The 15,062-nt window shown below is 38.1% G+C and overlaps 1 protein-coding gene across 2 annotated transcripts in view; it reads left to right on the top strand.

Annotated features, from left to right (window-relative positions):
- The window catches only part of RYR2 (ryanodine receptor 2), a 711,493-nt gene that overhangs the window by 323,506 nt on the left and 372,925 nt on the right, over positions 1-15,062 (top strand). For both annotated transcript variants that reach the window (XM_057308486.1, XM_057308485.1), the window contains exon 11: positions 14,037-14,111. In XM_057308486.1, coding sequence (XP_057164469.1) covers positions 14,037-14,111 — 75 coding nt within the window. The remainder of the gene's footprint in view (positions 1-14,036; positions 14,112-15,062) is intronic.

Genomic DNA, 15,062 nt, shown 5'->3' with positions numbered 1-15,062 from the left:
GTGGGTTCGTTTCTGGGTTTTCTATTCTGTTTCATTGATCTATGTGTTTTTGTGCCGGCACTATTTTGATTACTACAGCTCTGTAATACAATTTGACACCTGGGATTGTGATGCCTCCAGATTTATTCTTTTTCAAGATTGCTTTGGCTATGTGGGATCTTTGTGGTTCCATACAAATTTTGGGATTTTTTTTCTAGTTCTGTGAAAAATGCTATTGGTATTTTTATAGGGATTGCATTGAATCTGTAGATTGCTTTAGGTAGTGTGGATAGTTTAACAGGATTCGTTCTCCCACTCCACGAGCATGGACTATCTTTCCGTTTATTTATGTCATCTTCAGTTTCTTTCATCAGTGTTTTCTGGTCTTCAGAATATACATATTTTCCCTCTTTGGTATATTATTCTTTTTGGTGTAATTATAAATGGATTGTTTTCTTAATTTTCCTTTCTGCTACTTCATTATTAGTGTATAGAAATGCAAGAGATTCCTTTATATTAATTTTGTGTCCTTTGACTTTATTGGATTCATTGATCCGTTCTGATAGTTTTCTTGATGGGCTCTTTAAAGCTTTCTATTTATAGTATTGTGTCATCTGCAAATAGTGTTAAGTTTCACTTCTTTCTTACCAATTTGGATGCCTTCTATTTCTTTTTCTTGACTGATTGCTGCACCTAGGGCTTCCAGTACTATGTTGAATAAAAGTGGTGAGAGTATACCTCCTTGGCTTGTTCTTGATGTTAGAAGAAAAGGTCTTAGTTTTTCACCATTGAGGATGATGCTAGCTGTGGTGTTTTTTTTTTTAATATATGGTTTTTACTATATCAAGGCATGTTCCCTCTATACCTACTTTGTTGAGAATTTTTATCATGAACGGGTGTTGTACTTTGTGAAATGCTTTTTCTGCATCAGTTGAGATGACCATATGGTTTTTATCCTTTCAGTTGTTAATGTGATAGATCATGTTGATTGATTCATAAATGTTGAACCACCCTTGCATCCCTGGAATAAATCCCACCTGATCATGGTGAATGAATTTTTTAACATGTTGTTGGATTTGATTTGCTGGTGTTCTGTTGAGGATTTTTGCATCTCTGTTCATCAGGGATATTGGCCTGCAGTTCTCTTTTTTTCTCTTTTCTTTTTTCTTTTCTTTTCTTTAATTTTCTTTTCTTTTCTTTTCTTTTCTTTGTAGTGTCTTTGTCTTGTTTTGGTAAGAGGGTAATGATGGCCTTATAGAATGAGTTTGGAAGCTTTCCTTGCTCTTCTATTTTTTGGAATAATTTGAGAAGCATAGGTATCAGCTCACCTTTGAATGTTTGGTAGAATTTACCTGCGAAGCCAGTCTGGTCTTGGACTTTTGCTGGTTCAGAGTTTTTTGATTACTGATTCAATTTTGTTGCTGGTAATTGGTCTGTTCAAATTTTCTATTTCTTCACTACTCAGTTTTGGAGAGTTGTATGTTTCTAGGAATTTGTCCATTTCTTCTGGGTTGTACAGTTTGTTGTCATATGGTTTTTCTTATTTTCTTAATAATCTTTTGTATTCTGTGGTGTTGGTTTAAAACAAATTTTAAGACATTTGCAGAGAGGGAGCATTTTTCTGGGTTCCATTTTTAGGATGACTACTGTCTACTACCTGATTGCTTTCTACTCCCCATTTCATCTCCCCTTATAAGGAGATGGCAAGAAGTCAGAGTCAGTGGCTGTGAAGGTTTTTTTTTTTACTTCAGCAAAATGTCTTGTACCTCTCAAGTGAATGGAAAGCATCAGGCCTCAGCCTGGAAGGCAGTATGTGGATGAAGACCTTGTATATAGATCGAACAAGTGAACTGGTCTTACGCAGTGTCTGAAGTTACTGCAGTTACCCTAGCAAGAATAATTAGCACTTGAATTCCCCCACTAGCATAATGGACTCAAAGCAGAAAGTAATTATAGTGTAAAGAGAAATTTATCTACCTATTTATTTATTTATTTCTAAAAGTTTTATTTATTTATTTTTAGAGAGAGAGTGAGCGAGGGGGAGGAGGAGGGACAACAGACTCTGTGCCGAGCACAGAGCCTGAAGCCGGGCTTGATCTCAGGACTCTGACATCATGACCTGAGCTGAAACCAAGAGTCAGACACCCAACTGATACACCACCCATGCACCCCTTAAAGATAATTTATAAAAGTATTATTGGTAATAATAGGAGATAGGTTATTTCAAACCAGTGTCCCCCTAACAACAACGAGAAAAGGTAAACCACTGCCTAAAATCTGTTTGAAGATAATGGAGAGCAAAAAAAAAAGCAGTGAAATGTGTGGGGTCAATGCCCCAAAATACAAGGAGACCAGAGAATTGGGTTCAGCATTTGGAGCCTCCTCTTCTCTCTGGGGGGTTGCAGTGGCTGAAGAGCAGGGCTTTTGAAAGAATCAGATTGGAAGTGGATCAAAGCTGGTACAGGACCCCCCGTAGGAGAGGCACTTTCCGAACTACAGGTATCACTTCAAGAGCGATCCCCTTGAAGCAGTGGTGACCCGGAAAGACCAGCCCTCACAAGTATTTGGACTGAGCCTAAAATAATACTAGTTGCTGTTTGGATTAAGATGATGTGAGATTGCTGGTGACCTTAGACCTCTGAACCTGCCAGAAGCAAAAACGTGTATCTTTTGGGAGAAAATAAGAAATAGAACTCAAATGATCTCTATAATTTTATATATACGTTGTGTGATAGTCAAAATTAAATGAGCGCTCCTGTTTCAATGCCAGTTGGTGTACTACAGTAATGTTCTGGCACTAACTACCCAGAGTTACCAGATTGTACAAGTTAAGGTCTTAGTTCTCTACAAAACTGTCCTTATCTCAGACTCTAGGTACAAGTTGGGGGTGGGATCCTCAGACCATCTGTGCTTCTAACCAACTGGCCACAAATTTGGGGGTTCCCCAAATCTCTTTCTATTCAGGAACTCAGGACAGTGCTATAATTATGATTCCAGTTTTATTCTAAAGCATACAAATCAGACCAGCCAGATGAAGATACATAAGGTGAGTTCTGGGAGGGCCTGAATGCAGAGCTTCTCAGCTCTCTCCCTGTGGACTAGGAACTCTTAAATCACTGTGTCCACCATTCAGGAAACTCAGTTGGGCTTTGGTTCCACGGTGTTTTTATTGGGATTTTATTATGTAGGAATGATTCATTAAATATTTGACTGCATGGCTGAACTGTCTCTAGCACCTGTCACTCCCCAGAGGTCAGGCTGGATCAAACTTCCAACCTTCTAGTCTTCTTACTGGTCTTTCCAGCATGGCCAACCCCCATGTTGAAGCCATCTAGGGCTGCCATGTGTGAACTTATGAGCCTAAATTGAGTTGTGATCCAGGGGGCTCCTGAGTAACTCTTCTTTCATGTGGGAACTTGCAAGGGTTTAAAGTCTCCCTCCCAGAAACCAGGGACATTGGTCAGCCAGTTGTTTGTTATATGACACAGGCATATAAGATAAGAGTTGACCAAGGAGCAAGAACAAACATACACTGTAGAAGAAGTCACACAGGTCACAGATACACAGATAGTAGAATTATCACAAATAGAATTTAAAATACTTACGATTATTATGATCTAAGAGTTAAAAGAGAAGATGAAGAAATTTGGTAGAGAATTGAAAGCTATAAAGGGATCATAAAGACATCCCTAGACTGAAACTGAAGATTAAAGTAACTGATATTAGAAACTCAATAGACTTTTTTTTTTAAATTATATTATGTTAGTCACCATACAGTACATCCCTGGTTTTTGATGTAAAGTTCGATGATTCATTAGTTGCGTAGAACACCCAGTGCACCATGCAATACATGCCCTCCTTACTACCCATCACCAGCCTATCCCAGTCCCCCACCCCTCCCCTCTGAAGCCCTCAGTTTGTTTCTCAGAGTCCATAGTCTCTCATGCTTCATTCCCCCTTCTGATTACCCCCCCTTTCTTTATCCCTTCCTTCTCCTACCGATCTTCCTAGTTCTTATGTTCCATAGATGAGAGAAACCATATGATAATTGTCTTTCTCTGCTTGACTTATTTCACTTAGCATTATCTCCTCCAGTGCCATCCATGTGGCGGCAAATGTTGAGAAATCGTTCTTTTTGATAGCTGAGTAATATTCCATTGTATGTATGGTCCACAACTTCTTAATCCAGTCATCTGTTGAAGGGCATCTTGGTTCCTTCCACGATTTAGCTATTGTGGACAATGCTGCTATGAACATTGGGGTGCATATGGCCCTTCTCTTCACTACGTCTGTATCTTTGGGGTAAATACCCAGTAGTGCAATGGCTGGGTCATAGGGTAGCTCAATTTTTAACTTTTTAAGGGACCTCCACACTGTCTTCCAGAGTGGCTGTACCAACTTGCATTCCTACCAACAATGTAGGAGGGATCCTCTTTCTCCACATCCTCTCCAGCAATTGTTGTTTCTTGCCTTGTCCATTTTTGCCATTCTAACTGGCATAAGGTGGTATCTTAGTGTGGTTTTGATTTGAATTTCCCTGATGCCTAATGATTTTGAACCTTTTTTCATGTGTCTGTTAGCCATTTGTATGTCTTCATTGGAAAAGTGTCTGTTCATATCTTCTGCCCATTTTATGATTTGTTTATTTGTTTCTCGCATATTGAGTTCGCAGATGACATGATACTCTATATGGAAAACCCAAAAGAAGCCACTCCCAAACTATTAGAAGTTATAGAGCAATTCAGTAATGTGGCGGGATACAAAATCAATGCTCAGAAATCAGTTGCATTTCTATATACGAATAATGAGATTGAAGAAAGAGAAATTAGGGAATCCATCCCATTTACAATAGCACCAAAAACCATACGTTACCTTGGAATTAACTTAACCAGAGATGTAAAGGATCTATATTCTAGAAACTATAAATCACTCTTGAAAGACTTTGAAGAAGACACAAAAAGATGTAAAAATATTCCATGCTCATGGATCGGGAGAATTAACATAGTTAAAATGTCTGTGCTACCCAGAGCAATGTACACTTTCAGTGCCATCCTGATCAAATACCAATGACATTTTTCAAAGAACTGGAACAAATAGTCCTTAAATTTGTATGGAACCAGAAAAGGCCCCGGATTGCCAAGGAACTGTTGAAAAGGAAAAACAAAGCTGGGGGCATCACAATGCTGGATTTTGAGCTGTAGTACAAAGCTGTGATCACAAAGACAGCATGGTACTGGCATAAAAACAGACACATAGACCAATGGAACAGAATAGAGAACACAGAAATGGACCCTCGGCTCTTTGGGCAACTAATCTTTGATAAAGCAGGGAAAAAACATCCGGTGGAAGAAAGACAGTCTCTTCAATAAATGGTGCTGGGAAAATTGGAGAATATATTTGCAAATGATACTACAGATAACAGACTGGTATCCAAGATCTAAAAAGAACTTCTCAAACTCAATATGTAAGAAACTCAATAGACTTAACATCAGCTTAGAAGTAGCTGAAAAGAGAATTAGTGAACTGGAGATTAGGTCAGAATTCAGACTGAAACACGGATGGTTAACAGATTGGGAAATATGATAGAAGAGAGAATAAGAAAATATATGAGGAATGATGAATGTTCTATCATACATGTAATTGGAGTGCCCAAATAAAAAGATGAAGAATGGAGGGGAGCATCAGGGGAACAAGAGAAGGAGGGAGAGCAAGAACAAGAAAGCTTGCAAATACACTAGGACACAGGCAATATGGAATACAACTGCTTAAGGATTCCACACAACTGACTAGATATATTAAGGCACGGATTTAAGAAAGACTGTGAATCCTAAGTAAGATGGATAGAAAGAATATTTAGGACCATGAGAGTAAAACTACTACTGAAAAGTAAACACAAAATGAAACACTTAAATACATAGCAAAAAAAGTATAGTACCTTTAAAGTGACAACAGTAGGGTTTGCATCTCACTTTGTCAAGGAAACAATTGGAGACATGAGATAAAAACTTCAAAGTGCTTAAGGAAAATAACTGCCAACCTGACGACCATTTTATCTACTGAAATGACAATTTTTTAAAGATTTTATTTGAGAAAGTGAGAGAGAGAGGGAGGGAGAGAGAGATCATGAGCAGGGGTGGGAGGGGTAGAGGGAGAAGCAGACTCCTTGGTGAATGGGGAGCCCAACATGGGGCTCGATCCCAGGACCCTGGGATCATGACCTGAGCCAAAGGCAGATGCTTAACCGACTGAGCCACCTAGGCACCCCCTAAAATAGTTTAAAATTTTTTTAAAGACAAAGCTGAGGTAGTTTATTACCAGGCTATAGCAAAGGAAATATTGAAGGGTGTTCTTCAAGTAGAAGAAAATTATCTCAGATATAATTTTGGAGATACAGAAAGGGGAGAAAAGAGCAGAAGGAAGGCAAATATGAGGAAAACTTGTAAAGACTGTTGTGATTAAGTAGAATGATGATGATGATGGCAGTTGTAAATCCTGGTCTTAAAAACTATAGAAAAATAAAAAACTATAGAGAACAAAATTCATTATAATAGTAGCACATGAGTCAGGAGGAGAGTATGTAGAACTAAATGACAGTTCTTGTGTTGTCTGAGAAGTGGTAAAATTAATAATTAAATCATTTTTTGATAACCAAGCACACATATTGTAATCTTTATAGTAATCAGTGAAAATATCGTAAAAAGGATATAAAATAATAACGGGGAAACCAGAAAGATAATGATGAAAAAATACTTAATTCAAAAGAAAGGAGGCACGTTTAGAAGGAGTAGGACAAATGGAGAGTGAAGATTGAATTGAGGTGGCCCCCAAGATTCCTGCTCCCTGCTTTACATGCTTTGTATAATCCCCTCCTGTTTTGTGTGTGGATCATGAGTATGGGGGAATTTTACTCCCATGATCAGGTAACATTATTTAACAAAGCTGGAAAGATGTTGCAAATGTAATTAAGTGTTTGAGTCTGCTGACCTTGAGTTAATCAAAGGGGAGATTTTTCTCGGTGGGCCTGACCTAATCAGGTGAGCCATTAATGGAAGGAACTAAGCCTGCTGAAGTCAGAGATTCAAAGTGTGAAAAAGATTCTCCTGCCAGCCTTGAAGAAGTAAGCTGCCATGTTATGAGAGGGTCTATGGAGGAGGCCATGTGGCCAGGATCTGAGGGCAACCTTTAGTTGTTGAAAGAGGTCCCCACCTGACAGTTGGCAAGAAAACAGAGACCATATGGGTACAAGCAACTGACTTCTACCAACCACCAGTGAGGTTAAGAGAATACCCTGAGCTCCAGGCAAGAATGCAGCCCCAACCAAAATTCTGATTTCAGCCTGTGAGACACTGAGCAGGAAATCCAGCTATGCCACATCCAGACTTCTAACCTACAAGCTACAGGATAATAAATGAGGATTGTTTGCAACTAATAAGTCAGTGGTAAGTTGTTGCACAATAATAGAAAACTAACAATTCCTGGGTGATAGCACTTTATTAGTGAGGATAACAAAAAGAAAGACACAAGTAGATATTGAAAATGCTTGGGGCACCTGGGTGTCTCAGTTGGTTAGGCATCCGCCTTCAGCTCAGTTCATGATTCCAGGGTCCTGGGATTGAGCCCCACATTGGGCTCCCTGCTCAGCAGGAAGTCTGCTTCTCCCTTTCCCTCTGTGCCCCCAACTCGTGCTGTCTCTTTCAAATAAATAAAATCGTAAAAAAAAAAAAAAGAGTTGTCTATATCCTATTGGTTCTCTTTCTCTGAAGAACCCTAACTAATACAGTTATGAAAAACTGCAGACCTCAGATTTCATCTAGCTGGTTCTCAGATTAAAATTACCAATAATGTGGGCAGGATCTTTTAGACCAGGGTTTGCACACTGTGGTAGTATGTGGGTCAAATGCAGCCCACTGCCTGTTTTTCTAAATAAAGTTTAATTGGAACATGGACATGCACATTTCTGTACATATTGTCCATTAATATGCTTTCAGAGTTAAGTATGAAAAAACAAACAAACATATGGCCATTCAACCTAAGGTATTTACTAGCCCTTTACAGAAGAGTTTGCCAGCTCATGTTCTAGAACTCCTTTTCATAGTGGCCGTGAACGTCTTGGCTGGGCTGTCAGCCCCAACAGTCCTGGGGACATAGGGCAGCCCTGTGCTGAGAGCCACAGTTAGGATGACTGCAGGAGTAGATCTTTGCAAGAGGGCTAGGAAAAAAAGTATCCTTTTAATCCATGTAATGTGCATATTCTTTTCAGAACTTGAGTTTTCTCTGGTGTCCTGCAATAGGTGCCCAAAAAAGTCCTATTGATTTGTAGGTGAATTTTGAGACCCCAGAGATACAAAATGAAGAGTCGCTTTGATACATAGAACTACTGGAAGCAAAAAGAGTATGTGGATGATGGCTGAAAAGGAACGCTAGAACCACACGATTGTACGGTAGAAGAATCTAGCAAGGAGGTCGTCTGAATGATGGCTTTATCTCCTTCTTAGGTTGTCCTGAGCAATTTTAATTTAGGACTTACTATACCTTTGTGTATAAACAAGGATATGATACTGTCGTCAGGTCAATTCAACAAACAATGTTGAGTCTTTATATTTGGAGAGATTGAATGTGGCACCCCCTCCTCCCCCTCCTCCACACCCTCAGAGCCCCGTTTGCTGTGAAAGGAGTCTTCTCAGAGGTCTCCGTGGGTTCTATCTTCCAGTTCTTCCTCACAGTAACCCAGGGACCATTAGCTTCGCTTTGTGTGTGAAAAAAATGAGGCATGGAGGAATTCACTGACTTGGCACAAGTTCATATAAAGAAGTGCCATGTTCAGAAAGCTAGTCTCCATCAAGTGTGAGAGAGTTTGTCCACTTCTCGGTGCCTTATCATAGATGTGAGCTAAGAATTGTGATGCCATCTAATGACCGTAATGACTGTGCCCTGTGGCAGCACTCACAAAGGGAAAAAGTCTTTTCCTCCAGGGCAAAGGGTTCTCTTGACTGCGTTGATCTTTTATTAATCATGTTTCATGGTTCTGTGTGAAAGTCCACTAACTGGAGTTGTGTATCTTATAAAATTCTTATAAATATATACCAATAGAAGCCAACCTGTCATGCTCTGAAGCGCCCCTAAGGACTGTGTTTTTATTACTATGCTAATGCTCGTGTTTCCTGGGCTCGGGTTCTGAAGATGACCTATCCTGGCTGTCAAAGTGCCTGCTTTTTACTGAAAAACAAGTGGTTTGACGATTGAGATTAGACTTAAATTGTATTTTGTAAACTGAAAATGCAAAAATAGCTCACTACTTTTATTTCAGTGGACAACGTTATAATACTTATGAGAAGTGGAGTTGATGACATAATAGGAATAATTTGTGCTTATTCAAAGAATAACCTGAAAGGGCCTCTTCAGGCCATTTAATGTGATCAGCCTGAAATAGGAGCTCCTTAATGAAGCGTATTGTATGGGGAGATAATGTGTTACGTAGGCATAATTTACAGCCTGAAGCCTGGAATTTTTCAAAGTACTGTTGAATAAGGCACACACTGTTGGTTATTAGGTGCGTGTATTTAAAAAATTCGTAGTCAGTGAAATTACAGTGACTTTGAGTTTTTTCTGATTTATGAGGTGGAAGGTTCTTTGGAAAAAAAAATTCTGCTACAAGTGACATTAATGACCAGTTATCTTTTTTTCCTTATAATAATATTTTTTTATTATATTGTTAGTCACCATACAGTACATCCCTGGTTTTTTATGTAAAGTTCTATGATTCATTAGTTGCGTATAACACCCAGTGCACCATGCAATACGTGCCCTCCTTACTACCCATCACCAGCCTATCCCATTCCCCCACCTCCCTCCCCTCTGAAGCCCTCAGTTTCATCTTAACACACCTTTTTCTCATTAGCAGTAACGCTGTTGTAGTTCATTGCAAAAACAGTCTTTGAGTGAGCAGAGAGCTGCATCATGCCCTTGTGTTTCATATCCAGTTGATCTTCCCTTAAATTTTGATGTCCTTGCCACTGTTTGCACTGAGATCTCCTGGGATGCTGAGCTCCAAAGGTGCTCTCGCTCTGGGTCTCTTCAGTTTCTGAGAGAATCTTTCTCTCTCTGTCTTCCCGTTGACAAAAGCACTTGCTATGATGATGATCATTTAGTTGTATGGGTTTAAATAGGGTCTGTAATACCATTTTTTAAACTTGTGGGTATTTAAAACAAGTGTTTTCTTGGATTCTGATTGGATAGAGACACATTGCAGGGGAAAGGAATGATCCATTCAGAGAAACAGGTGTATCTGTCCAGGTAAACTGATTTCTAAATAAGTTTAAATGCCCTTAGTGTCGTTTACGATGGACTGATTCTTATAGTATTTAGGATCTTGCTATCGGGAAGCCAATTTTCAGTCTGAAATAGCCTATGAATACTTGATTAGACAACCGGTGACATGCCATGTATTTATATGGAGAGACTCTGTATAATAGGAAAGATTTCCCCAGTTGGCAACGAAGAATTGCTACGTCATCAGATTTTCTACACTGCCAATGAAACATTTAAGAAAATAAAAAGAAATAATTAAAGGCAGGAGGTCCCTTTAGGAGACAAATATTCAGGAAGCCACCCAGGTGAAAGTAAAAATATTTCAGGTAAGAAAGAGGATCCAATTTTCCTTTTGACTTTTTATTTGTGTTTTAAATATTAGTTTCCTCCTAAATTAAAATATCATTAGATTTCTACATATACAAATAATGAAAAGATCGTTGTTAAAATCAGCTAATAAAGGAAAAGCAATGCAAGAGTAAAACATTCGGAGGGTAATTCTTCATATACCTTATTATGTATAATATTTACAATGTAATGTAACCATTATTCATGCTATTTGAATCTTAGAGTCCATTTAATTCTCAAGCTTAGCTCCTATATAACTTTTATTATGTAATTAGCATTACTAGCTTGGCGTTCATTGCTCAACAGCTCTCTCCATGTTCACGCAGAGAATATTTCTGCATGTACACATACATATATGCTGTAAGGTTATTTACTGTTGTACAGAAAATGCTTATTGGTTACAGTCTTGCACTTAACTTACATACATCATAGAATCCCTTTTTATTTCCTGTTGGTTTATTTTGTTCTCTGTTTAATCTCTTTAGACAACTCTTGAATTTTGCTTTCATTACTTCTTTAATAATTAAGGGATTTCAGGCCTGAATTTTTCAAAGTTTACCTATGAATCCTAGACTTGTTATGAAGTGTTCTTGTCCTCATTACATTCTAGGAAGGGTGTGATTTCTATTTCCTCTTTGACCCATGAATTATTTACAAGAGTGTCTGAGTTTTCCAAGTTGTTAAATTATAAAAATCTTTTTAGTATTTATTTCCAAGTGTTATTGGTTATCATTAGAAAATATGATGAGTAAATAGCTTTAGTTTAAAAAAATCAGATAAAATTTTCTTTATGGCTGCATATAAGATCTTTATGAAAGGTCTGACTGATTTAAAAATCTTTCTGTGTATCTATCTATATATGTATACACACACACACACCTCTATATTTTGCCATTTATTTTTAAGTATATATCCAGAGATTCTGATTTAATTTGTCTAGAATTGTCTGTGCATTGGAGTTTTTAAAGCTTTCCATGTGATTCTAATATATAACCACGGCTAAGAATCCCTGCCCTAATAAAATAACGATACTAGTCCCGTGGTTCTCAGAATGTGGACCAGTTGCACCAAGGTCACCTGGGAACTTACTAGGAATACAAATTCTTGTGCCTTACCCTAGATCTACTGAATTGGGAACTTGGGGGCAGGGGTGCCCAGCAATATGTGTTCTAAAAAGCCTGCAAGATAATCCTGATACTGACTAAAGATTGCGAGCCATTAATCTATACCAGTGGCTCAACAGTGGGGTTGGTTTTGTCCCCCAGAAGACATTTGGTAACATCTGGAACAGTTTTAGTTGTTACAACTTGGGGGTGGTCGTGGAGGAGACAGCTCCTGCTTGCATTTGGTTGGTAGGGGCTAGGGATCAGTGAACACCCTACAGTGCACTGGACAGCCCGCCACAGCAAAGAATTATCTGCCCCAAAATATCAATAGAGCTGCTGTTTAGAAACTGATCCGGACCATGATTTCCAAACGTGACTTTCTCACAACCACCAGTTGGAGAGCTTTTAAAAATCCTGACTCCAGATGTAGTTTAATTGGTCATTGGTGAGGGCATGGCATCACATTTTAAAAAGGTATCCACATAATTATATCTGCAGCCATGATTGAAAACCACTGCTATGGCATAGTTCATTGGTACAGGTAAAACTCTTATAATGGATGGATCAAAGTCATTCTGAACCTACTGATCAATTTTAATATAAAAAGATAGAGAAGTCGTCATTATTACCTTCAGATGTGTTGTAGCAGGGAGTATAAAACACTAGATCTAGAAATCTAACTACCGTGTTCGAGGTACATGTTAAAAACCACTGTGAGGATGTCATCAACAAAATCCAGAATATAGAAACTCCAAGACAGAGAATACAGATTTTTATCAAGAAATAATGCCAACAGGGGAAAAAAGAAAGGAGAACTGTTTTAAGAGGAATTTAAGGCACCTAACCAATTGTGCATCTAGTTTCGTTCTTGATTTGAAAGACCAACAGAAAAACAAAATATTTTTGAAAATTTGAACAGAGTGGCTATTTCATGAAAGTGAATTTTATGTGTGTGTGTGCGTGTGTGTGTGCGTGTTGTATACACACATATATATGTTTTCTTTTTTTTTTTTTGGAGTTGTATGTAGAGGGGTAACTAGAGGTTATATGTAAAACAAGATTGGCCCTGTGTTGATCCTTGTTGACACTGTGTGCTCGGCATATGGAGATTTATTATAATTTTATACTTTTGTGTATATTTGAAAATTTCCATAATAAAAATAGTGAGAGGGAATATCTAAGTATGTGAGAGGAAAAGCAGGTGAGAATGGTGTTAGAAAAACTGTCAAGACAGTAGGAGTTTCCACAGTGTAAAAAAATAAATAAATAAACAATAAACCAACAACAGTCCATTGGATTTGGGACATGAATGTCACTGGTTGTCTCTAGCAAATCTGTTTCGTTGGAGAAGTGGGTCTGAAAGCAAGATTGGACGCACAGAGAAGTGAGAGGGTGATCATGAAGCACATAAAGTGGGGTGAGCAGCAGAGCAGAATATGGTCAAGTGTGTTGTTATGTTTGAGACAGGGTAGTGTTATGTGTGTTTGAATGATGAAAGAGATCCAGTGGAGACAGAGATATCGAGTCTCAGGGAGGAAACGGAGCACGCGTAGCATCGGTTTCCTTAACATTCCTTAGCACCACCTCAACGGGATGGCACAGAGTTCAGTTTGGATAATGTATATAAATTACTTAGCATTACTTCTACCATATTAACAGATTATCATAATGAGAGCTTTGGAATTTGCGTATGTGTGATGTTCATTCAAAGTTATTTCTCTTCTGTGTGTGACTTTTTTGTTGATGTTTATATTTTTAGTGATCCTTATACTTTTCTTTCATCATTTGGCAGGTTCTTATAATAAAGCACTAAAATTAATATGTTTTTACATAAACTTCACAAAGTTTAATATATCTAAACCAGAATTAGAACCACAAATAATTATATGTGTGTTGAAATAGCAAGATATTAAACTATATATAAACTCATAGCTGAGTACTTTTATGGACCTAAATTAAATAAATAAGGTGAATGTATTTACTGGGAAAGAAGGGGGGAGAGTCGGGCAGGGGAAGAGGTTGGCAGGGAGAGGGAGAGGGAGAGGAAATGAATGGGAGTGGAGGAAGAAAACGATGAGAGAATATGTGGAAGTGTTTATTCGGGACAAACTTAAGTTGATCACTGTTACTGTGATTTCTGTTATTTTAATTTCCAGCTATGCTGTCTCATGCCAAAAAGTATAACTTTATCTAAAGGCCTTCTGTTTGCTTCTCTCTTGTAATTGGCTTGAGAAAATAGAGTCCAGGAATGACCCATGTTAAAAATTGGGCTTTTTTTTTTCTTTTTTTAACCAGAACTGTTCACTATGAAGGTGGTGCTGTATCCGTCCATGCACGTTCCCTGTGGAGACTAGAGACGCTAAGAGTTGCGTAAGTAGAATTTGTAAATACAGCCAGGTGTTCCAAGTGTACAAAATACTTCCAGCACTGTGGACTTGAGCTTTTATATGAAAGCTCACGCTAACAACTACAGCAAACAGGAAATGAAACGTTGAGAAAGTGGTGGAGAGTTTCTCTCCTCTTGCCCTTCTGCCAACCTTTATTCTGCTTTCTTTAGCCTAAATTCACTAGGCAGCACACAGTAGTTCTGTATGATCTGCTCTTGTCTTTATCCTGATTTGTTTTGGTAACATCCTCTCAACCCCGTCAGTGCATCTCCCGGCAGAAGGCGCTCCTAGGACAGAGTGACTTAAGGTTTGGAAACAGGGCAAATGGTTTCAAGCCTGTTAAACGTTTCAAGACTGACATTGTCTGGGTTTAACAGTCTAAAGGCACATGTGAAACAGGAAACTTGAACATGAACGAGAGTACAAGGGTTGTTACTGGCAGTCACTATCTTTATTTACAAATATCTTGATAGCTGAGTAAGAAATCTGGATTGCAATACAAAGCCACTGTGTATTCGTTCATTACACAAATATATATATATATTCATATACCTACATATATATTCATATTCTTTTTTTCCCTTTTTGGTGTCTTCAAAAAGTTGTTCAGAGGTTGACTTTTAGTTCCTGTAGATAAATGCAATATTGGTGAAAAAGGTGTCATTTTGAACTATTTTAAATAGAATTAAAATATTAGATTTTTTTTGTTGATTAGAAGGTTCATTCCTTTGCCTAAAAAGCAACAAGTTTTCAGTGTATTTGTTCCCGATTACATTACACTTTTAGGAAATTATTGATTTAAGGTTATAACTTCCATGAATGGGTGTGGGGAACTATTTTAGTATAGAATAGCTCTCTTTATAGACCTAATATTTTGAGATTAATGCTTATCTAATGATGATTAAAATAGTTTAGTGGTCTTCAGTTGCATTTG

This window comes from Ursus arctos, unplaced genomic scaffold (genome assembly GCF_023065955.2).
Source record: "Ursus arctos isolate Adak ecotype North America unplaced genomic scaffold, UrsArc2.0 scaffold_7, whole genome shotgun sequence".
NCBI classification, from domain to species: Eukaryota; Metazoa; Chordata; class Mammalia; order Carnivora; family Ursidae; genus Ursus; species Ursus arctos.
The sequence above is the reverse complement of the archived record's forward strand: the minus strand, read 5'-3'. Positions and strand labels throughout refer to the sequence as shown.